General features: G+C 34.8%; 1 protein-coding gene across 2 annotated transcripts in view; it reads left to right on the top strand.

The window, feature by feature from the left end:
• Positions 1-24526, top strand: part of MSRB3 (methionine sulfoxide reductase B3) — a 150908-nt gene that overhangs the window by 18327 nt on the left and 108055 nt on the right. For both annotated transcript variants that reach the window (XM_010994208.3, XM_064491734.1), the window contains exon 2: positions 10919-11045. In XM_010994208.3, the coding sequence (XP_010992510.1) occupies positions 10970-11045 (76 nt within the window). In that variant the 5' untranslated portion in view covers positions 10919-10969. The remainder of the gene's footprint in view (positions 1-10918; positions 11046-24526) is intronic.

Raw genomic sequence — 24526 nt, 5'->3', positions numbered from 1 at the left:
TGGCAATATGACCTCAAGCATGTTATTCTCTGAACTTCTGTTTCTGCTGGAATACGTAATCCCCAAATCCCAATGGCTTAATGCACTGAAGGTTTATTTCTTGCTCGTATTGCATGTTCATTGTCTGTCAGATGGAAACTCTACTCCATGTTTCCTACTCCAGGATCATGGTTAATGGAGCAGCCATGATCTAGTGATGGAACATTGCTGATCACTGCTAGAGACAGAAAGAAAGTTCTGGAGAGTCTCACACCAACAATTAAGTGCTCTGTCATATGTGGCACATGTTATCATTTCTGTTCACAACTTTTTGTCCAGAGCTAGTGACAGGGTCTCACTCAACCACAGGGGGCCAGGTAGTACACTTCTACCATGTGCCTGGAAAACAGAGAGCCAGAAATCTTAGCAGACAGCACTAACGACTACCACATATAGGAATGCCTACTCATGGCTGATATGAAGATTAAATGATATTGGATACACATGTACCCCATCACCTGGTGCAGGTGCTCAAAAATTATTAGTAGCAATAATATCATCATAGTAAGATGCACACGTACAAAATATTTGAATAACAATATAAAGTGGGACTAAAGATTCTAATAAGCTATGTAAGACCACATCACAGTGTGTATGGAAGTGCCTTGTAAATTAGAACATACTGTGCAAATTCAGGTTGATATTATTATTATCCAACGGATATTAGAAGATAGAACATTAGAGCTTAGTTCAGTGTTGGAGGTAGATCTTTATAGTTATCTATCAAGAAATGATGGTTGAAGTTAGAGTAGGTGAGATCTGTAAGAAAGAGATTAAATGGTGAGAAATACCGAGAGTTGTGAAGGGGTAGCTCTGGACCATAATCACTGTTTGGAAATCAGAAGAAGATATCCCAAGAGATAGAGAAGTAACTCGGGAAAGGGAGGAAGAAAATGCTACTGTGTAATATCATAGAAAAGTCAAGTGAAGAATGTTCTCAGTAAAAAAAATCAATCATATAAAATGTCACTAGAATTCACTGAGCTTCAATTCTGTGAGTTCCATGGGGAACAAGTAAACGGAATGTTACTGAAGGAAGAAATCGTAGTAGTGACTTAGAGGTGTGTATGTGCCAGGTGCTCTGCCTGTTGCAGTCCTGCAAGGAAGCTATTATAAAATTCAGACTTACACATGAGGCTTTCAAAGCTCAGAGTAAAACTTGTCAAATGAAACCTAATTAGTCCATGAGAAGGTTTAAATTTGAATTCAGGTATTAGAAAAGTAAAACTGTATTGTGTAAACACAACAAAATTAAACAGACAAAAAGACTGAAAAAATTCTGAAGGCATTTTTTGTAGTGATCAAAAATCATTTATGTGGATTTTGCTTTCTTGTGGGCACTTTTTAAATATTAAGAACTTTTCTAGATAAAACACACATGTAATGTAGACGCTATGGACTGTGAAATCAATATGTATTTTAGAAGAAAAAGATTTATGTTCTAAATTGGTGATGAAATTTTTAGAATGTTAATGTGAGAATGAATAAATCCCTGTATTTGACTAGATGCTTTACAAAACAGGAATCCTGAAAAAAAAAGATAGCATTTAATAGAGTTATAATTAACATCAGAAGAAGACAGACTTACGTCCATAATTCTATTTTAATTATGCCATTGGTGTACCTTCTTAGTGGGCACAGTTTGACCTTTGCATTGTCAGCATCATGTACAATTCTTTAAGTCCTTTTCTTATTTTTTATGTGAACTGAATAAGAAAGAACATGTAGATGCTGCAACATGCAGACAAAAGAAGTTTTAGCCTAATGTTTTCTCCAAATGGCTATCTGATCTTTGATAGGTCTCTATCTCTGTTGTGCTGTTTACAAAATAAGAGTTTTGGATGAGTTAATTGCTTTTCCCACTCTTTTCCCACTGAGATAAACACGATGGCTGATACTTCATGAGGAACATCCTGCCGTAGTCATACACAGATGATGATTATAGACTGAGGAACACATGGTCTAAGCTGCACATCCCTGGTGCTAGTCCTGCCTTTTTTTTCCTCTCCCACTTGAGAAAACATTTCAGAAAACAAGTGAAGGAAGGTGACATTATTAAGGAGATAACTCTAAATATATCCTTGTTGTCTTCTTAAAAACCTTATCCTTAAATTTCAGCATCTAAAGACAATTTTAAACAAATCGCTTGTGAAACACCTCTCGATTGATATTTTACCTTTGTTGCATGGTCACTTCATGTTCAAAAGCCTATGTATTAGGTGTTCTTCAAGGTTTATTCTAGTTCTAAACTTATTTAATGATACAATTCTGTTATTCTCAAGCATGCTCCAAAGTTCTGATTCCTTGGTTATTCTACTAGCAGTACGTGAATTAGTAGTACCGTGTGCATGATACGGGTTCAATAAATGTTATGGGAATTTATCAACAAATTCATTGTCCTTTTCTGGAGATAGCACTAATGCTTTTGTGAATTTCCAAGAGTAGTTTAGTACTCAGAAAATTGGGTTGTAACATTCTGACTGTTACTTTTAGAAATCTGCCATAACTATCCTCTTCACTTTGATAAAATAGTTGAAAATTTTGCATTTGTCCACAGACCAGACAAAGTAGGAAATGTACTTATTACCTTTAGAAGTCGTAAGAAGTGTAAAGACTACTGATACTATTTTCTAACCATTTGTTGTTTGCTAGACAACATGGGATAAGTACAAATGTAGTCCTGTGTTCATTGTTCACTTATTCAACAAATGCTTATGAAACATTACGGTGCTTATTATGTGCCGACCAGGGTGCCAGGCCAGCAGTTCTCAAAGTGTGGACTGAGGACCCGTGGAGTCTCTGAGACCCTTTTAGCGGATTCACAAAGTCAAAACTATTTTCACACCAATGCTAAGACATTATTTTCCTTTTTCCCTGTGTTGACATTTGTGTTGATGTTGCAAAAGCAAAAGCAGGTGAAACTGCTGGTGTCAGTATGAAGCAAGGCAGTGGCAGCAAACCTTATTAGCAGTCATTCTATTCTACGGAAACGGGGAAAAAGGCCATTTTCACTTAAGAATGTCCTTGATGAAGTAGTAACATTTATATTAATTTTATTAAATCTAGACCTCGAGTGTGTATCTTTTTAATATTCTGAGTGAAGAAACAAGAAATACACTTTCATAAAATGCTTCCGCATACCAAAGTTGCTGTCTCCAGGCTCGTCCCTGTCAGCTCTCGTCCAGGGCTTGGGATCTCATGGACCCTCCAAGCCAGTTCTCTCTGTCAAGTGGCTGCCACTCTCTCCTCTGAGGCTCGGAAGCTCCACTTCTGTCCCCGCTGACCCCCAGCTGGAGAGGGGGCATCACAGTGAGAGGGTGCTTTTCTTCCTTCACCGCTCCCTCCCTGCAGGACCGGTCCTGCACCGATTTTTTCTGTATTATTTCTTTCTTTCTTTCTTTTTTTCTCTTACCGGATTTTGTGAGAATCTTCCTGTATTTCGAAGTGAGAGACACTCTGCCAGAGTTCAGCAGGTGTTCTGTGAGATTCAGTGGGTTTGTAGATGTAATTCTTGGTTAATTTGTGGGAGAGGGCGAGCTGTGAGTCTCTCTATTCTGCCATCTTGGGTCCTCCCCCTATTCTCTGATTTTTGATATTGATTATGAAATGTCTCAACATACGAAAGATCTGCATAACCCAGTGAACCAATGTTTTCTAAGTGAAATAACAAAATTATATACAAAGTCCATTCAAAATGCAGGTTAGACTAATGAATTTTAATGTAATAGTATGAAAAGTTTCTTGATAATATGTAGTTTCAGACTACCATTTGTTGAGTTTTGGTGTAATACCAAAGAAGATTATCTACAATTATCTGAAAAAGCTATTAAAATACTCCCTTTTCCAACTACTTATTTGAGTGAGGCAAGATTTCATTCATATATACACTGTTCAACCAAAAGAGCATATCGCAACAGATTGAATGCAGAAGCAGAGATGAGAATCCAGCTGTTTTCTGTTAACCCAGACATTAAAGGGATTTGATTTACGAAACAAATATAAAACTCTTTCCATTAAATATGTATATATATGTGTTTGTTTTGAATAATAGTTATTTTTAACCGAAAATGTCATTTTGTAATATGTATTGTTATTATTTTTTATTTTTGTTATTCTTAATGGAATAAGCAAATATTTTAAAAATTACTCAGTTGTAATTCTAATATAGGAAATATTGATAGGCTTAGTCGTATAAACAAAAGGCATATGGGGTCCTTGATATTTTTTTTAGAATTGTAAAGGATCCTAATATCAAAAGGTTTAAAAATGGCTAACTCTGGAGATATTAAAAAAAAATTATTTCTGCAGCTTTTCTTTCATTCCCAAGCTCTATATTCCTGCCACTCAGTCCGCAAAGTGGGAAGCAGTTCTCCCTCCCCTGAAATTCCATGTACTTTATTGCTGTCTTTGTGAAGGTACTGAGTACTTATCTTAGATTTCCATCTAGGCTAATGTGTTTTTTGACGGCACAGACTATATCTTAATCTTTGCATATTCATAAGCTCCTAATACATTGTTTTCCTTGTAGTAGGAATTTTTATACAGGTGAACTGAGTAAAATTTCATATCTTAAAAGTGTTACCTCTAAATGTTTTGGAAGATTGAGGATTCTGAATAGCCAGGGTTCTGTTGTTTCTTATCACTAATAACAGAAAGAACTCTGCTTAACAAAAGGGATGCCTGATTCTAGCTAATGGCCTATTGATTTTAAGAAGTAAATAATTGGTTGATCAGTTCATTCAGCAAACATTAGTTGAGCACAAACTGAGTGCCAGGCAATGTGCTGATAAGAACAATATTTTTAGAGACCTTTATTATAGACATTTAGATTAGTGGTTTCTAAATGCAGGTCTAGCTTCTTCTTTTCATAATGAAATGAGAAAAATAGCAACAAGGAACTTTTTTTCCACAAAACTTAAATATATTTATTCAAAAGAACACTCTTCATCATGAGATTGTTTTCCTAGTTCTTAGTATTAGCATAATCTTTCTTTTCTGATATTATGGTGAAGTTAGGTTTTGGGTTTATTTTGTCCTTACTTGACAAAATTCAAATTTGTTAATTCTCTGTTGGCCTCTGTAGTTTGGGGGGGGATATTTTACTAGCTTGTGGAAAACCACTGATGTAGACATTCTTTTGGCATTTATTGGAAAGGGATTTGACCTTTGGGTTTGACGCTTTAAATCCACTAGCACAATCAGTTCATTTATTCTGGAGCTAATTATCAACTTTGTGAGTTCCCTGCTTCCCTGCTTATATCATCTCTCTCTTGCAGTTTATTGTTCAACTGCAAGGAAAAAATAAAAGGAAATAAAAATAAACCCAAACCAAAAAAGTAACAAACTAACTTTAGTCAAATTTTGGGATGTCAGAATTTTAGGGGTAAAAAAAAGTGGAGAAGAAGTAAAAATTTTTGACCAAAATAGGGCGTTTGAATTATCTTTGGGTCTCAAGTCAGACTGCATTTTCAACTTCTCACCTCTTCACAGAAACTGCTAATTACGGTGAAGGAACCAAATAGTTATAATTCAGATTCTTACCTTTACGTACCGTTAACAGTTGAGATGGCAGAGATTGGGTGGGAAATGATGATCCTGAGTCATTACTTCCATAGAATCAGTCATTTATATAGTCATTTTTTCACTCAATAAATGAGTGGCTGTTAGGTGCCAGGTGCTGGGATACAGAGATGAAAAAGACACTGTCCCTGTGCTTAAGTACCTGTGCTTATAAACACTGTCCCTGTGTTTATAATCTGGAAGAGGAAGACAGAGATGTAAGCAAATTAGTGCCCTGAAAATTGTTATAGCATGCTTAGCGCTCACTGGGGACCTGAACAGAAGTTAGGAGTGGTGGGATTTGAGAGAGGTGAAAGGAGATTAAGGATATGCAATGAAGAAAGATGAGGAGATGGAGGTAGAAAGCAGCAGGGGAAAATTATGAGTCTATTGGTATGGCAGGAGCATGGGGTGGGGTGAGATGTGGAGGTGTGGCAAGAGAAAAAGCTGAAGAGTGAGGCAACAGCTAGATGTAGAACTTTAGATGCTTTGTTTAGGAATTTGGACTCTAATTAGGAATCCAAAGGATTTCACAATGTGTTCTGTGGGATGGTGATAGGAAAGAAAGAGGTTTTGTAAGGTCAAAACTGCTTGAGAGGCACCAGCTGAGACAAAGTTAGTTAAGCAGGTGCATTTATTGTAAAGCTTCTCAGACCCTTTGTATTGAGTAAAATTTACACTACTAAATTTGTTTGAAGGAGTATCATCTGTTTCTCAGAATGTGCATGGTTTGGGAAACCTTGCAATATGCAATGAGGATTCATTAAAAAATGTTTTAAGCAGAGAATTATAGACAATTATGTAATCTAATTCTATTATCAACACATCATGTGATATTGCTCATTAGATATTGTTCAACCGATATTTTTTTAACACCAAATAATTTCAAAGTGATGTGCTAGATATTCTAGGAGATCAGAAAGATGTGCAAAATGTGTCTGGCACTTTAAAAAGGCATGTTAGTTATCTATAAATTTTATTCTGTCCAATTAGTTGAGTCAAAAGCAATGCAAAAGCGAGGAAGTTGAGGGTAAACTTGGGGAACTATAGATTTTCTCGGTGGCCTTTGCTTAGTGCTGATTTCCATAAGGTGCTTAATGCTAATTCTTTTTCCAAAGATTGTCACCACTCAAAAGCATGTGCTTCTTTTGCTTCTTTTTGGATTTGGATTGTTTCTGGCTAGGGTCCTCATCCCTGCAGCTCAGGGAGTGCAAAGGGAAGAAAGCTGCCTAATTGAAACTCAAATTTTTTCAGGGGGTGGGGAGTGTGGGGAGTAGTTGTTGGTTTGTTTAACCCTCAAAAGTACTATATCATCCACATTTTGAGGTTTTGGTAGATTCAGGTGGACTCAGTTCTAGGCATCTTTAGGTTGTATGTCCTAAAGGTGTATCTAAGGAGTTTTAGAGAAAAATTTCAAAGGTGAAAGAGAAAGGTAAGTTGCACGTGGTGGAACAGAAAGATTAAATCTGGAATTCCTTAACTCTCTACTTTTTCAATGTCGAGAGAGAGAATCTTCAAATCTTCTTGAATTAAATGAATCCTTATTAAGTATTTAGTATCAGCCACCTTGTCAGTTAGGAGAGCACAGAATCAGAGTATCTAGAGCGGATTGGCAGCAACCTCAGGCTTTCTTGTTGCCAATCATGTAGTGGTCAACAGCGCTGACCCTGGAACTAGAGGGCTTGGGTTCAAATCTGCTAAATCATTCAGTCCGATTACTTAAGGGTTCCGCTTCCTTTTTTTTTAGGAGGAATTGCACTGTCTGCAATTTATTTTTTTTGATTGAAGTATAGTCATTTTACAATGTTGTGTCAATTTCTAGTGTATAGCATAGTGTTTCACTTATACATACAAATGTTCCTTTTCATATTCTTTTTCATTATAGGTTACTACACAATATTACTATACAGTAGAAACTTGTTGTTTATATATTTTATATATAGTAGTTCATTTGTTCTTCTTTTTTTTAGTCCAAATATAATTGATATCATATGGTATTTCTCTTTCTCTTTCTGGCTTACTTCACTTAGAATGATGATCTTCAGTTACATCCATGTTGCTGCAAATGACATTATTTTATTTTTTATGGCTGAGTAGTATTTCATTGTATATATAACCTATATCTATATCGATATCTATATCTATATCTATATCTATATCTATATCTATATCTATATCTATATCCATATCTATATATGTATGTTCTTTATCCAGTCATCTGTCAATGGACATTTAGGTTGTTTCCATGTCTTGGCTGTTGTAAATAGTGCTGCTGTGAACGCTGGGGTGTGTGTATCTCTTCGAATTAGAATTTCTACTTCTTACCAGCTATAATATCTTAGGCAAATTACTTAACCTTCCTATGCCGCAATCTCTCCATCTGAAAATGGGAAAATGATAATATGTACCTCATGAGGTCCTGAGGATTAAAAGAGCTAATAAATGTGAAATGCTTAGAACAGTTTCTGCCACAAGATAAGGCTTTCAACTGTTGTCAGTAGGATATCTTTATCCTATTATGGCAATCAATTCTTGAGTAGTAAGTTTTCTGGCCTGAATAGGATTCTGTGTTTGAAGAATGGCCTGCTAACTCTAAATAAGATTGGGTATAAATGGACTGTTAGAAGTTTTTGATTCATATAATTTAAAAATAAAGCAAATATTTGTACATTTAAATAATAATAAGAGCTAATGTTTGTGAGCATATACTATGTACTAGGAGTTGTTCCAAGCATTTTTTACCAATTAACTTATTCATTACTTGAGAGTTGAGGAAACTGAGGCACTGAGAGGGTAAGCAACTTTGCCAAGGAAACACAAATCCTTAGGGGCAGGGCCAGGATTCAAACTCAGGCAGTCTGATCTCATAGCTCACACACATCCTTTGTGATATCCTATCTTTCATCCAAATGTGTTCTGCATTTTAGATTGGTTTGTCAAAGTGTTTTATTTCATTGACTGCAAACATAAACTAAGTGGAAAACATAAGTTAAAAATTAAATTTGTTTAATCATTCAGCATAAAAATATTCCTTTTTCTGTTCTAGAGAAGAGTAGCTCCTTGCGTCAGATGTTAGAGCCATATTAACTATGATTCTTTTGTTTTGTGGAGTATGAGATTAAGATTATGAGCTTGACTTCACCACGGCATCCAGATACCTGTATCCATTCTTTAGAACTGTTTTTCATTTTCCATCTCAGCTACGTACTTTCAGGGTAGTATGTAAGTAATGTCACTTTATGTGCCTTTTTGCAAAATTATATGCTTTTTTCTGCTATCCTTATAAGCATTGAAATAATTAGGGTTATATAAAAACCTAACCTATGAAATGCGTGCTTTCTGGGAGTTGACAACAAAGAACACTGTGACAAATTGTACTTTTTGCATTCTTCAGTGTAAGAAGGCTAGACTGCTCCAAAAATAATCACTCTGTTGCTCTACTTGGTGCTAGCATAGCTGGGTTCACTTTCAAAGAAAACTGGGCAAAACTGATTTGCCACTAGATGGAGCCCTGGCTGTTTGGGTGGAATAAATGCAACACAGCTGGAACATTAAATCATGCCGTCATATCATATCATGCAGGAGGGCCCTGGTATTTGAGGCCCTCAGCTTTTAATTGTAGAATACATCTTTGTTCTTTGCCTGACCTGCAGAGTGACATCACTCCCTTTCTTCCTGTGCGCTGGCTTTGACACAAGCCAGATGGCCGTGGCCATTGGTAGGCGCACAGGCCGCCTGGTACAGCAGTTGATGAAGCAGAATAGGAAGACGTTTTATGGTCAGCTGCGGGAGCACAAGGAGGCTGCAGCTTTGCTAAGTAATTACATTTACCGTGCACACTTATTCCTCACAGAGAAGGTCACAAAGAAAAAAATACATTTTTATTTATAGCGTTGTGAGGTATAGACCTTTGATCTTTTATTAGTCAGTAGTCTGCTCCAAAGGAACGCTCTCTTTCCCCTGCTCTGCAGTCACTCGTGAAAATGACATGTTTATTTATGTTTAATGGTTCTTTCAGGCTGTGCATTGTGATCCTTACCTTCCCTCTTCCTCCCTTTTGTCTCCAGTTAGTAACACAAAAATGTTTTAGTTTTGTAGTGAGTTTAGTTTGGAGAAGTCAGAGTTCAAGCATGTTAATACAAGCAGATTTCTGTCAGATATACTCCAGAGTGATTTGGTAAAATATATTACTGTTTATTATGTGTTTGTTCTTCAAGGAGGTCAGAAGAGACCAGGAACAGACTTTTATTTTGGGGGAGGTGGGTGGGAATGAGGGTCAGGAAATGAATGAGACATTAATTTTATATCCATTTTTGGACATTTAGTGTGAAGGTCACTTGTAATGCTAATTTAAAATAAAATATTACAAGTTAATATTAATCTAGTATTTTCTACCATCATTTGAAGTTAATCTTTACCAACTGAAAGACTGTGCAAAACTTTAAAGAAAATCCTAACTGAACTTTTAAAAAAAGTTTTAACGTTCACACTATTTTGAGATTCTTCCACATGATTCATTTCCAGAAAGTTTAAAAAATATTTTTACCCTTTGTGAGGCTAGGTTGTGAACATTATTTACATAATTGATCTAGAAATTATAAATCATAAAATCAAATGAAAATTCATAGGTGATACACGTTCATCAAGCTTAACGCTGTTTCTAAAATGAAGCCTGCTAGTTGTCCTTAGGTAATTTGTCTATTTTTTTTTTTTTTTTTTTAGTGAAACTCTAAAAAGAAATCTCTTAATCTTACAGTATTTTTGCAGTCTTCTCCAGGGAGGAAGATTTGCAAATAATTGCTGGAAGGAGGGAGCGTGGTGTGAGGAGAGAGCACGGCTTTGTAGTCAGAACAGGGTTTTCTAATCCTTTTTCCACTGGCTGTTTGCTTTGTGTCCTTGGACCTCTGAGCCTTGGCTTCCTCACATATGTATTGGTGATAAAACTTACTTCCTAGGTTTATTGTAAGAATTAAATGACACAATATATAGGTATTAGACCCCAGATAGTGCCTGTCACTTGGTTCGAACTCAGTAAATGCTAATTCCTTTCAACTGGTTTAAACCTCGTCCCTTTTTCAACGTCCTGCAAAATGTGTTCACAGATTACACTGCTATTGTATAGTCTGCATTTTATTCATAAGCTATGAATAAGTTTGGGTTGAAAGTAAGCTCACCGTCTGAAAAGTAGGCATTTGAAATTTATTAGCGCTGTGTGTGTGTTCAGCTCCAGACAAAACCGTAACCATCAATTGTGCAATGAATGTGTTTAACATTTGTGATGTTTTAATTTGTTTTTGTTTTCTTTTTTTCTCCTACTCAGCTCTTGCCCCTGTTCTTTGCCTCTCGTTTTGTTGGTGAAGATATCACAGTGATGTCTGCATTCAACCTGCTGCATTTGGTGACAAAGAGCCAGCCAGTAGCCCTGCGAGCCTGTGGGCTTCCCTCAGGTTGCTGCTTCTTATACTGTACTTAGTGAGGGCACTGGTCCAGGGTGGGGGGTGTTTCTGCTGCAGGAAATGATACACCATAATGCTTTGCTAAATTTCGTTTTCTTTTACTTGGGCCCTAATTTGAAGACGGAAATTGGTTATAAATCACCACTCTGCTTTGAGTAACATTCATTTCCACAATCCTTACAACCCCTGGAAACATTGTCCAGTTTCCTTGCTCAGTATATAAATGTCACTAATATTTCATGATATCTTCTTGTCCTTTAATGTACACCACACATCTGAAAATCATAATGTTCATAAGGAAGCTGGCAGTTTTGATAAGAAACTGCCTCAAATCACACAAAATAGGACATTCATCTTGTTGGAAGATAATGAAAATGCTTTTCATTCTACATGTGGTCATTCCTTTAGGAAAGAAAAAATTAAAACGAACAACTTTAGTATAATAAAATTAGTTATTGTACTTTCAAAGAAAAGATGTCCCATTTAACAGTGGCCAAATAAAGAGAACTAATATACCATCTGTTAACTAGTTCATAAATTAGGACCATCACCCTTTTTAAAAAAGGTGATTTTAAGCATTTAAACAAGTGAGACATAAAAGTCCAAAATTTCATTATGTGCCTATATCATGTTTAATATTTTAATTTTATTATGAAAATCATAATGGCCAGATATCTTCTGTGAATATTATTGTCAATATTATTCATATTTTCTTTTAGTGTACATATCTCTATTACCATATTATATAGACAAGTTAAATCCAGCTCATTAAATATTCAATGAATGTTAACTTTGAGTGCCAGGCATTGTGTGAGGAAATGAAGATACCATGAGAAACAAGATCAAGCCAATTCTTTAACACTCACAAGGTGGAGATGGAGCTGTGTGAGACCATTAAACCATATGGTGATAAGGCTAGACTAAAAGCATTTAAGCCTGAGATGTTAGGAGAATCCATAGGATGGTTCTAGCTCTTTGCTTAGGGGAAGAGATTTTGGAAGGGAGGGCAGGTCTCCGAAGTTTAAGGAGGGCTTCATAGCGGATATATTGCTTGAGCTGAATTTCAAACTATGAGTAAGAGTTAGCCAAATGTTCAAGGAAGGGGAAGGACATTTCTAGTATATGAAGTAGTGTGGGCAAAACATGAAGGCCTGAAAAAGCAAAGCATGTTCAGAGAGATGCACGTTATTTAATATGGCTAGCTTGAGTGGGTGAGGCCAGGTAGAAGAGGTGATGATGGAAGGTAGCCAAACCATAAAGTGAACTTATACAATGTTTTAAAACATTTAAATCTCGGAGAAGGGATGAAGGAGGAATAGCATGACTTGATTTACGTTTTATAAGGACTTTTGATTTAGTATTATGGAAGGTCAGGGCTGGTTCCAGATATTTCTATGAGAAGGTTGGGATGGCAACTTGATTAGAAGGGTAGATAAGGCATTTGTCTTGAAGCTGTACTTGACTGGTAAACACGCTATTTAAAAAAAAAAAAAAGATTTTATGTCTATTTGTGGTGACTTGAGAGGCCAGTGAAGCTTAATGTATGGGGTCTCCAATCACTCTTCCCAATGCCTTCGCTTCCCCTACCCCGCCATGCCCCTGCACTGCCACCACTGAGTATGTTGGAGGAGTTTGAGGCTGGAGGGACTGATGAAGGGCTTAGAACCTTAACAATGATCATTACAGTAGGTTTGGAAAGAAGAGGAATGGATAAGACAGAAATTCAGGTTGTAGAACTGACAAGGTTTATTTGTTGAATTGTGTGTAAGCTTGAGGGAGAATATCAACCAATGTAGCTCCTGTGCCATGTAGGACTTTTTCATAACTATGTACTACATGTAACAATTGGAGTATGAAAGTTATTTAATTGATAAATAACCATGTTTTCCACTGAAAAAGCCCCCAAGGTATGAGAGCACTAGCATAGTTCTTATAACATGTTTTGTCATACACCAAGGAGGCTAAGTATTTACAGAAACAACTAATTAATTAACATGGTATTCCTTGGGTATGACAGTTGTGGATTTAAAGAGCTTCATAATGAACTTGCTTAATCAAAATATGTGTCTTTAAATTTTGATATCAAAATGATTCAAAGATAAATTCAACAAAGCTGATAATTTTTAAGAATCATTATAGAACAACACTTAAGCATACGAATTTGGGAATTTGACTGGATCTGAATTCTGGCCTTGCCACTTAACTGACTGTGTGCCTTGACTTCCTTGTTTGTAAAGTGGGAATAATAAGTACTCACCTGAAAGCGTTGCTGTGAGAATGAAATAGATTAGGATGTGAAAACTGCTTAGAACAGTGGCTGGCATATAGTGAGCACTATATATAAATGTTCACTAAGTTCACTATAGACAATCTGTATCAATATAGATATATAATTTTTCAGTTTTTCTAGTACAGTGACTTTTAAAAACATTTGAATATGTCCCACCTTTCATTTAACTATTTTTACTTTAATAGGAGCCACAAATGCACTTTATGTTTGAGAAATAACCATCTTAATCTGTCGTTTTGATCTCTTTATTTTACTTATACATTCTATTGAACCAGAATTCAAGTCTTATAAACATACAATGCATTTCTTTTATTCTTATTATCCAGTAGTGGTGGAAGCTCAGAGAAACTCTTTCTTACTTAGTGCTTGTAAACCCATTTTTATTTGATAAATGATTTGGCTGGAATGGTATTTCATAATTCCTTAGCCATTCAAGCACCACTTACTTTTTAAAGTGTCATGAAACTCAGTCTTGCAGTGTCCACATATTTTATTACTTAAGTATTAGGAAAATCTTCATAACCATCTATTTCTCTAACAGAATTTTACTCTTAGAAATATAGTTTAAGAAATGGTTAAGTTCAACAGTATTGTTAAACAAACTATTTAAATCTTGAAAAATAAAAATGAAAGTGAAATGGGAATTCTAGTCTTTATGACTTTATACAGGTAGAAAGGGAAGAGGCCAAAATTGGAGGCATAGGAAATTAAGGTAAAAGTTTGACGTCTTGCTTTAATTTACTGTTCCCTGGTCAAAACCCATTACAACAAAAATCTCTGTAAATCAAAAAGATTTCTGCTCCCTAGCCAGTACCCTACTAATTTCAGGCATTATTCTATATGAAATAATTCCAGAACTGAAAAGTAATTGGAACAGGCTCTTCAAGTTGATTATAACTGGATTGACCTGTATGCAGGCCATATCCCAGAAGACTGATCTATCATTTTTCAGCTTTGACTTCCTTTTCTTCTTATTTTTAAATAAGGCATAATTTCAATTTAGAGCTTATTAAGTGCATCTGAGTTATGGTTCGCTCATGTTTGTAATTAAAGGTAATTTTTTTTCTCTCAGAGCTCTTCTTAATTTCCTATAACAGTTTCTTTTATGTATTAAAAAGAGCACTGGAATAGGAGTCAGAAAACCAGCCACAGCTCTGTCATTAACTTGTGTGACCTTGAATATATCAGTAAACCTCTCCAGATTTGTCTCTTTACTTTTAAAACGAGGAATTCAAATTAGATAATCTACTCAGTTCTGAAATTCTGTGATTTTTATTAACTGTCATTGTTTTTACTTTGGCTTTGGGTTAATCAAATCTTAAAACTCAGTACCAATTAATAGCTGGGAATTTACAGAAAAATTTGCTCTGTTGTGGTGGGAGGACAGAACTGTTTTCCATGTTTGAACATTAGAATTCCTTGCCTCTAAATCAAGACTGAAGCATTATCTGAGGAGGGATTAGAAAGCACAATTTTATACATAGTTGCAATATTTGATAAAAATTAAGTCTAATTATAGTTTAGACTAGATATCATGGTAGCTTTCAGCCAAATGAGAGTGTTTGTCTAAATAGTACTAATTACAGTGATCAGTTGTGCTTTTCTCTAACATCATACGCATAATATGTGGTTGTTATTCTTACTTGACTTTAATGGCGTGTTTAACAGTCTCCATGAATTGAAGAGCCATATGGCTGTTTATGCGGTTTGTAAAGATATTATGTCATAATATTCTAATATAGAAATGATAAGTCTTAAAGACAGATATTTTGCAAATGGTGTTGCAAGTCATGGGCTATCATCTGTATAAGTAGAGCTCTCTGAGAATTGAACTTGAGGCTCCAGAGCTTAGCACAGTGCCTGGCACTTAATAAATATTTGTTAAATGAATGAATAAACATTTTGAAAGTTTACATGTAGGTGAAGTGATAGCTATAACAGAGAGTACAAATTTATTTGAAACTCTTTTAAGTCTCAAATAAATCTAATGGGAAGGTTAAATTAAAGTTTATAGTTTGGTTGCCTTCTGAATATATTGTGAAAAACAATTTCTCTTTTCTCACTTTATTCCATTAATACAATATGGTAGATTTCTTAGGTATAAATCACGTTGTAGCTAAACAAGTAACAAAAAATGATATCACAGATTCAGTGTATATTATCCAAAGTTGCTTTTCCTTTTTCTAACAAACAATTTGAGTTTTGGTGGTAAATTATTTGAGGAAGGGAGTAAATGTGTACTTACTATGAGAATACAGAACACTGGTTCTTTTGCTTGCTTTTCTCTGGAGCAAATTGATACTGTTTTTGTGCTGTAAGTTCTGCATTTGTAAAAAGGAAATGCTACAGACATGCACAAAAGCAACACCCATAAATAAGTACTACTATTCAAGTTTGAGCTATCAGTGTTTCATTAGTAGCATCTGATGTCATATTTACCTTAAAAAATAACTGAAGTCATTGATGTACGATTCACCTACTAAATAGATTGGTTTTCTGTATTAGTTTTATTTTTTAACCTTCTTGGGTCATGAAAACATGAATCATCTCTGTGATTCTTTGATAAAAGTTATGACTTTCCACCTCCAGAAAATACATGTGCACCTCTACAATTTTTCATACCATTTCAAGTTTTTTGGTTAGATACTCATAAGAGAAGGCTCTTTGACCACAGCTTCAGAACCATTCTTCTAAAAGATACACACACCAGTATTAGAACTCTAATCTGAGCAAATCAGAAATTTCCAATTTCTGTATTGATATCACCCAGTGGAATTCTCTCCCATGTGTTCGGTTTAATGCCCTCTATTCTCCAACCTCACCATTCTTAGATGTTTATCTTACCTAACTTCTTTGATTATATTGAAAATGTTTTGAAGGAGTTTTTTTTTTTTTAAAGAAACACAGTTTTTAAAAAATAGACATAACAGGTTTCAACTCCCCTAATTCACAAAATAATTTGCAATTAATTGATTGAATGGTATCCACTTTTCCCAGTAGATGGCACTAGATTTACATTCTTTTACAGCATGATAGCATTAGCACATAGGTGCATTGTGAAAACTTAAACAAAAGTGTGTGAAAAATATCCAGTTCAGAACACATGGATTTACAAACCACAAATTTTTCTGCTTATATTATGTTTAAACAATATTTGTAGAGTGCAAAACCTTTTTCCATTTTCAATAAGATTCCAACTCCCTTATGCTTGGACATCTCATTTAAATTGTCTTTCATGTGTAGACTTTCTATAAACTAAAACACGTTTTTATAAATTAACTTATCTTGTATCCAAATAGCTGATTTAACAGTAATTTATAGTTTTATATATAGCTAAATTTTCTTCAGCAGACCACCCAAGAATTAAAGAAAATTTCACATTTTGTTTGGCTATGTTTTGAATTTTTATAGAATCTTGAAAATGTTATTAGTTTAACATGTTGACTGTTAATCATGAGTCCTTTTTTTGCATGAATGAAAATACTTTTGGAAGCTAAGAAAAATTATATTTAAAATGTTGATCAATGAGTACTCTGGTGCAGCTATATTCTTTTCTAAAACAAAATGTTTTAGTAGCTCCATGATGTAATACAGTTTTAGTTAATGTTGAAAAGTTGCTATATAGCATCTAATTATTAGATGAGTTTTAAAATCGTTTGTGCACAAGGCTAAATTGCTGTAGAAGAATACATCTGTATAAATAAGGTGTTGGGCATATGGTTTGTTAAATGTGGATTTTGTTAATTTTTGGTTAAATATGGAATAAATTCTTATTATTATACATTAATAATTATAAAATACATAGCAAAATCTAGAAGCAACAGATAAAATGGGCAGAAACAAAAAATAAATTTTAATTTTGTTTGAGAAGTTCTTTAACAATGACTAAAGAATATAAAACATTATCAGTTCTAAAAACAAATGATAATTCTACAGTTTACCTTGACAATATAGACTTTTGGGGACTCATATAGGTAGAATTATTAGATGTTTATTTATGTAAACATGTTCACAGTAATTTACCTAACAGATCATAGAAGGATTTATTAAAATTAGCCATCTTTTGCTCTCAACAAACATGTGTTTAATGAAGGAATGGGGCATGAATGACAGGTCACAAAGAGTCCCTTATATTGAGGCCAGATACTTGATGAATTTTTATTGTCAGTCTTTTTAGTTTATAGCTTCATCCCAAACAGTTTATTTAGAGGTTGAATTTCTCAAGGCTGCTTTTGCTAGATACGTTTTAATTTTAAATGCTTTAAATAGATTATATTGAGATACAGTGGCAAATTATTTCTAATTATTTTTGTGCCTTTGCATTTGAAATCAACCATTTATTTGAAAATTTAAAATCCTCATTTTATTTATTTCAAGTCCCTAGTTTTTTCCTCTTTTTTACATATAGTATATTGGCACTTATATTAGTCACTTGAAAATGCATGTTATAAAGATACACCATGAAATGACAAAGATGTCAGTTATTTAGGTGATTTTTAAGAGCCATACATTTATAGAATTTAAATATACTCAGTAACTGCTGTGGTAAGCATTTCCTTCAATACTAGGTATATTTATTATATTCAACCACATAATAGCAAATGAAGGATGGACTCCTAATCTGACTCATTAGATTATTTGAATTTTAAGCAAGCAAAGAAAAACTAAAATTCTATAGCTACAGTTTCAAAGATTTGTTGTTGTTGTTACAGAAATGCATGTTAGCTCACAGAATGGTACAGCTGTTCATGTATTCTATTTTGGTTAATAGTTTAATATTTCTTGTGCAAATTTTAGATAACATCACAGCAAGTTTCAGAGCTTGCCGTTCTGTTACTGGCATTGATGAGGAAACAGATTGGAAGCATCATCTGTATTTACTAGTTTGTTTTTACCACCATCTTGCTTTTGGGCCCCAGAATCTCTTTTGTACCTTTTATTCCTATTCTTCATCTGTAAACTTAGAATGAAATACATTCTTGTCAAATCACTCACAATTAGATATTACTCTCAGATGTTAACATTATCTGACATTTCCCAGAAATTTATTCTGTTCAACTTTAATCCCTGGCTGTAAGGGAGAATAAACTGGAAAAAATTTTAGAAAGGAGGGGGTGGGACAACAAATAAATCTGGGAAAGGTGATAGATTTGATCATCAAATCTATTTCTATTATAGGAAAACCCTTGGTTCTGTAAAGTAAGCTCCAGAAAGACAGAGATTTTTTGTTAATTCACTACTACGTCTTGGCAACTAGAATTGTGTCTGTCACATAATAGGTGTTCAGTAAATACTGGCTGACTGAATGAACGGTTATGAATAAGTAGCATCATCTCATGTGTCAGAATAATGCCATGTAATAAGTAATGTGATTTCTGTTTCTAAGGAATATGCATGCTGAGAAAAATGGCCACTTTGGGTCCAAGTTTTGTTGTCTATAGAATGAAGGAAGTTATATACTTCGTGTTTTTATGATTCTATATAAATATTTCCTTCTTTGCTTTACTATTGAAGGAAGGAGCAGAAGAAGTGAGAAACATTGTGCTTCTTTCTGCTCAGAATGACTGACTAGCTTCTTGGAACAGGATTAAGTTCTGGAGGATATTGAATGAATGTGTAGATGTAATTATAATCAGCAGGAGAGAGGAGGTGGGGAGGATGGCGGCATGGAGGTGGGAACAGACTGTGGGCACATGGATTAGTGAAAGATGGGCATGTTGAAGTACAACAAAGGGTTGGTTCAAGAGAGGAATATAATGAATGAATAAATTACATGAAGAAAGCCACAGACAAGAGAAGCTGGCTCTCATTAACCAGGTGTGTGACGATGTCAAGTAACTTCTTTGGGCCTTCGTTTCCTCATGAGAGCATTGGGCTAGAAGTTCATTATTTCCCAAATTATGAACACCAGTTCTAGTAAAACCCTGTAAAACTGATTCCATCATCAAATTGAGAAGCTTTGCATACTACTACATTTTATAAATTCTAAGATGCACTGTTCCTACATTTTATCATTTTGGTAATCAGGATGCAGGTTAAAAATCATTGTGATAAAGACATATTGTGTCATGGTTTGATTGACAACTCTTTTTTATTTTTCTAGTGGGGCATAAAATAATGATGTGTCAAAATACCACGTATTTGATAATGCATATCAGCATAAGAACGTCTGTGAGAAGTCTTCACTAAGAAACCCATGTAACCTAGATTTTCCTGATCTGGTTTGACTATGGATACTTCTCCTCACCAGCTCCCTCCCCACCCCCCCGCCCCCTGCAAGAGGAACAACCCGTAAGCATTTTTTTCAGAGCCAGTGTTTCACAGGATATGTTGTGGAGAATGCCGGAATAGGTAATCTCATAGTCTTAAATCCAGAGGATTAATGGAATATTAGTCATAATAAAAGATTTGAAAGTGGAACTCTAGAAAGGTCATAAAGGATTCGGAGTAGTAATAAAGGAAAAAATTTAATCCATCATTTATTTTTTTAAATTTCACTGGTTTATTAAGCAAATATTATTGTTGTAGTTTTTAAAACTAAGTTCTAAGAAACATAGCAGAGACTTTTTTTTTAGAAAACATCTTTTAGGAAGAAAATTTAAATAGCAGTAATTAAAATGGAGAGCTGAATAAATATTTAAATACAACATATATTTAGTGCTTACTCTTGCCTGGGCACATTGCTAGGTGCTGGGGACACAGAGATGACTGAAATTAATATGTGCACTGTCCCTCGAGGAGATACTGAAAATTCAGAAGAAGCCTTATGCCTCTTCTTTAGTTATCTGGGTGATAAAGAAAACTGTAAAAGTTTTGACTTTTTTCCCCTCTAGAATACCTGATTTTTCTGGAATGTACAGATTCAGATTTAGCTGTCCATTGAGTGGCAATTGCAGACTTGTTTTCTGCCCATTGAGCTTAATTAATTTAGACTTTAAATTTGATTTGGGCCATAATGCAGTTTTAGAAATTTACAAAGCTGAGCTCTTAGACAATATAAATTTTGTTTTCTTTCTGACAAAGTATACTTCGTGTTGTGTGGAAATAAAAGTCCACATGGCACTCTGAGAGAGGGCTCCTTCCCTTACTGCTTGTCAGTGGCCCCTCTCAACTCTCCCTTACAGCCTATGCTTCCAAGGCAGTAAGGGAGGATGGGAGAGAGAACTATTTTTTTGCAAGTCCTTTTGATTGCATGTGAAATGTAGAATGGAAATGAGCCTGTCTGTTTTTAATTTTTTTTTTCTATATGGGCTATGATGTTCTAGTGAAGACGCATACTGGAAAAAAATTAAAAACAGGGGACTCCAACTCTGTCAGACGTTTCATATGCAATCAGACAGATTCAAAGTCAAGTTAACTTTCTCTTCCACTGTTGTCACTTGATGATGGCAGTGCTTTTAAAAATTCTCTTTTTATTCATATGCTTTGCAAGTAAGAAAATGCTTTTTTAGGTCAAGACGTGTTTTAAATATTTCCCTAAACTCTAGTCTTTAGGAACCACATGAATACAAAAATCATTGCTCTTGGTATTCACATTACATTTCGAAATATTGATGAAGCACTCTTTAGTTCTTTGTGACGCACTTAGAGACTGCTGATAAGATGTCTACCATACATGAATGCAACAATTAAAAATTTGTAACCCATGGGTGAAAGAGAAATGTAAAATATGGTTTCTATCTTACAGAGTCATTGAGGTGAATGTGTCATCAGGATGAATGTAGTGGTAAAGCTCTCCATGGTCTCCTCTCGAAAAAATCATGCAGCCTTACCAGATTACTTACTATTATAGGCTAGAATTTAAAATCATATTAATAGGCTTTAGATGTTGTAGGAAGTACATTTATTCCCATTGGCTTGCAGTGAGAAAACGTTGGCATATTTCACCCTTAATTTTAAAACTGCTTTCTCAGCTGCCCAGTTTTTCTCTCTTCCAAATCAGGATCTACATTTTATCTGGGCTATTTTTTGTGTTGTTAAACTAGCTAATTCCACCCACGTGAAAGACTCTTTGATTACCACCTTGACATTGTGTGCATGTGATCACACTGCATCTGTCAGCTTGTTTAGATGGAGTTCTCTTCCCTGTTTGAAAATTCTCTGGCCCTCTGACCTTGTAGATGCTGTTTCTGCAAATTACGTGAGTTTTCCATATCCCAGTTACAACTGGACCTAGTCATTGTAGGTAGGCAGAGTTTAAGAGTGATAATGTCTTCTTTGTTAACTCTCTCTGCATATATTTTTACTTTAAGACTGCACATTGTATTGATTGTTTTTCTTATCTTTCGTGCTACAATATGTGCTCCCCTAAGGCAGCAACCTTGACTTACTCATTTTTAACTTTCCAGCGCTCATCACCGTTCTTAATTCACTGTAGATTTTTAATAAATAGTTATAGAAAATGTGAATTAATATTAGGCTCAGCTGTTTATGTCTTCAAAGAATTTGTGATCTGGGAAAATAAAGCAGAAACAACTGAAGACATTTGAGAATAACTGAAAAATATTACATTAGCTCATGTAAATAGTACCTTGCAGAGTAAATACACTAGTACTAAGGGTATTCAGATGAAAGTTCAGAGGAGGGGTGAATTTACCAGGTATGTAGACTTGAAAACTTCCTTGAAAATATTTTCTTAATTTATCTATTCAAACCTTCAGTGTGGAAACCAGACCAATTTTATCATTCAACTATGCACCACTAAAACATATGATCTTGTTTCATTCAAGACGTTTAAAATGGTGTGTTGCCTTGCCATGCTTATAATGTCCATTGATGTTAATTAGAACTCTATGCACACATCAACAGGGTATCACTGAAACTGATCTGTAGAACTGCCTTACATGAAGTAATAGAAAAACAGCAATAAGGCATGAAATGTGGTTATTACTGTAACAAAGATATGACTTTTCTCACATTAAAAAAAAAAACAACTTTACCTTAAAAAGAAACAATTATCTGCTTTCTGATTCTTAAGGCCTAGAGGTTTTTTGTTTGTTTTTGTTTTTTTCCCATTGTATTACATTTAGGACTTGGAGGACAGATAAAATTAAACTGAGCCTAAAGGTAAAAACTGAGAATGTTTTTTAAAAATGAAAAGTAGATTGAGGTACTAATTTTATAATTTCCTGCCACCACCTACAAGATTACTCTGAATGGGAGAGGTATTGAACTGTTTCCAAAAGGTAAAATCATTGTTTGGCCAAAGGATTTTGCTCTCTAGGCCTATCAAGAATTCATCACCACAGAGCATCTATTGAGTATCCTCTTACACGTGATTCCAGGTTGAGAATGATGATCTATAGTCTGAAAGGGATAGTATCAAATACACAGAGCAAATTAGCAGAGACTGCACTCTAATTCTGTGTTGAAGCTTCAGCCAGACAAACACTCTCGGAGAGCTATTTTGAGTACAGCACTGTGCTAAAATGAGACCACTTGGAAGAAAGAAAGATCACGTCAGACAATGTCTGTCCTAAGAAGTGTGATTGTGGATTTCCAGATGTAAAAGCATGTCCTTTTTTTGTTGGTTATCTACTCCATTCATATTCAGGTTTTATTACTCGCTTTGCAGTTACTTGTCTGTCTCTCCCACTGGAGTATGAAGTTTGTAGTGTATTCGTCTCTTGCATTGGCCATTTCTACTGGCTGTTTAGAAAGCTCTTCCTTTCAGATATCAGCTTAACCAGCTTCCACTCTTCCTTCAGGGCTTTGCTTAATTGTCACTTCAGTGAGGCTGAGCTTGCCCACTTGATTTAAGGTTACAGACCTTACTTCTAGCACTCCCAATCTTCTGTGCCCTGCTCAGTTTTGCTTTTTTTTTCTACCCTGTATACTTATCACCTTCTAAGAGGCTATGTCATTTTCTTACTTATCTTCTTTCTGTTTTATGTCTTCCCCTACCCCTGCTAGAATTGGAGCTCCAAGAAAGTAGGATCTTTATTTTGTTCACAGATACATCCTATGTACTTTTAATGCCAGCATATAGTAGGTGCTCAGTGAGGAATTACTGAATGAACGAATGAGTATTTTACATAGCACAGTGCCTGGTACTCTGTAAACACTCAACATTTTTGATGACTTAAAAAAACAGTAAGAAAATTGTCAGATCAGTGGTCCTCAGAGTAAGCCCTGTAGCCTAATTTCATGGAAACCAGAAGACTGAAGCCAGAGTGTCATGACGTCTTAGACAGTATGTTAATCTCAGGAATGTTTTTCCTGTACAGGTCTATGTTGAGAGAAAAAATCAGAATTAGGTATGTTTTTACAAGCATGGAGCTTTTCTTCCTTGTGCTTTGCATTTTTTTTCTTAAAGTCTTTATTAAATTACTAGAATGCAAAACAAAACACAAGAAAAAATGGTTCTTGGTATAATAGTTTTATATTCTATTGTAAAAATGAACTGGATTGGGTTTTTACAAATGCCCACTTACATAGAAATTCCTAACACTTCCAAGGTGGAATAAAAGTTTATTTAACTTTCCAATATGACCGACTTTATAACCAACTAAAATTATAATTTATAGTGAAAATTAAAGTATACCATTTTAAAATAAAATAGCAAGATATTTCAACATGAACTTTACTGTTTTAACCTACTAAACTCAAAGCAAAACAAGATAGTCTTATCATCTCTTATTCGTTTATTATCTTGGGAAGATATTTAATAGTTTCATTTTTTTTCTGATCCTAGAACCAAAATTAAAGTTATGGGATCTTTAGATTTTGTTTTGTTTTGATTTTTCACACTGAAATATAAGATTTATGACTTAAAAGTGCTCTAAGATTTAGGTAACAGATTTGATTTACTTCTTAACAGGAATTTAAAAAGCCTTTCAACGTTTTTATAGACTTTGTGAGAATCCTGTTTGAACCTTGTCACTGACCCTATGCTGAAGGAATGAACACGGGGAAAGCAGACATTGGCTAATAGAGAAATGTATTTACTTTTTTGGATGTACTGTAGCGATTATTACTCTTCTTTCTCATTAGCTTAAGTTCTTAGTGATAATTTTCAAGGTGAAAGCTACTGCCTAATTTAAGAAGAAAGAAGAAATTTGTAGCATAATTTTTCCACACAGAAAATATGACCATCGACTTTGCAGTCAGACACCCTGGGGTTTGAGTCATTGTATCTATTTGCTGTCTGTTCTTAGTAAGTTGTTATATTCTCTGAGCCTCA

This window comes from Camelus dromedarius, chromosome 11 (assembly GCF_036321535.1).
Source record: "Camelus dromedarius isolate mCamDro1 chromosome 11, mCamDro1.pat, whole genome shotgun sequence".
NCBI classification, from domain to species: Eukaryota; Metazoa; Chordata; class Mammalia; order Artiodactyla; family Camelidae; genus Camelus; species Camelus dromedarius.
Note: the sequence above shows the minus strand (reverse complement) of the source record. Positions and strands in the feature narration are given on the sequence as shown.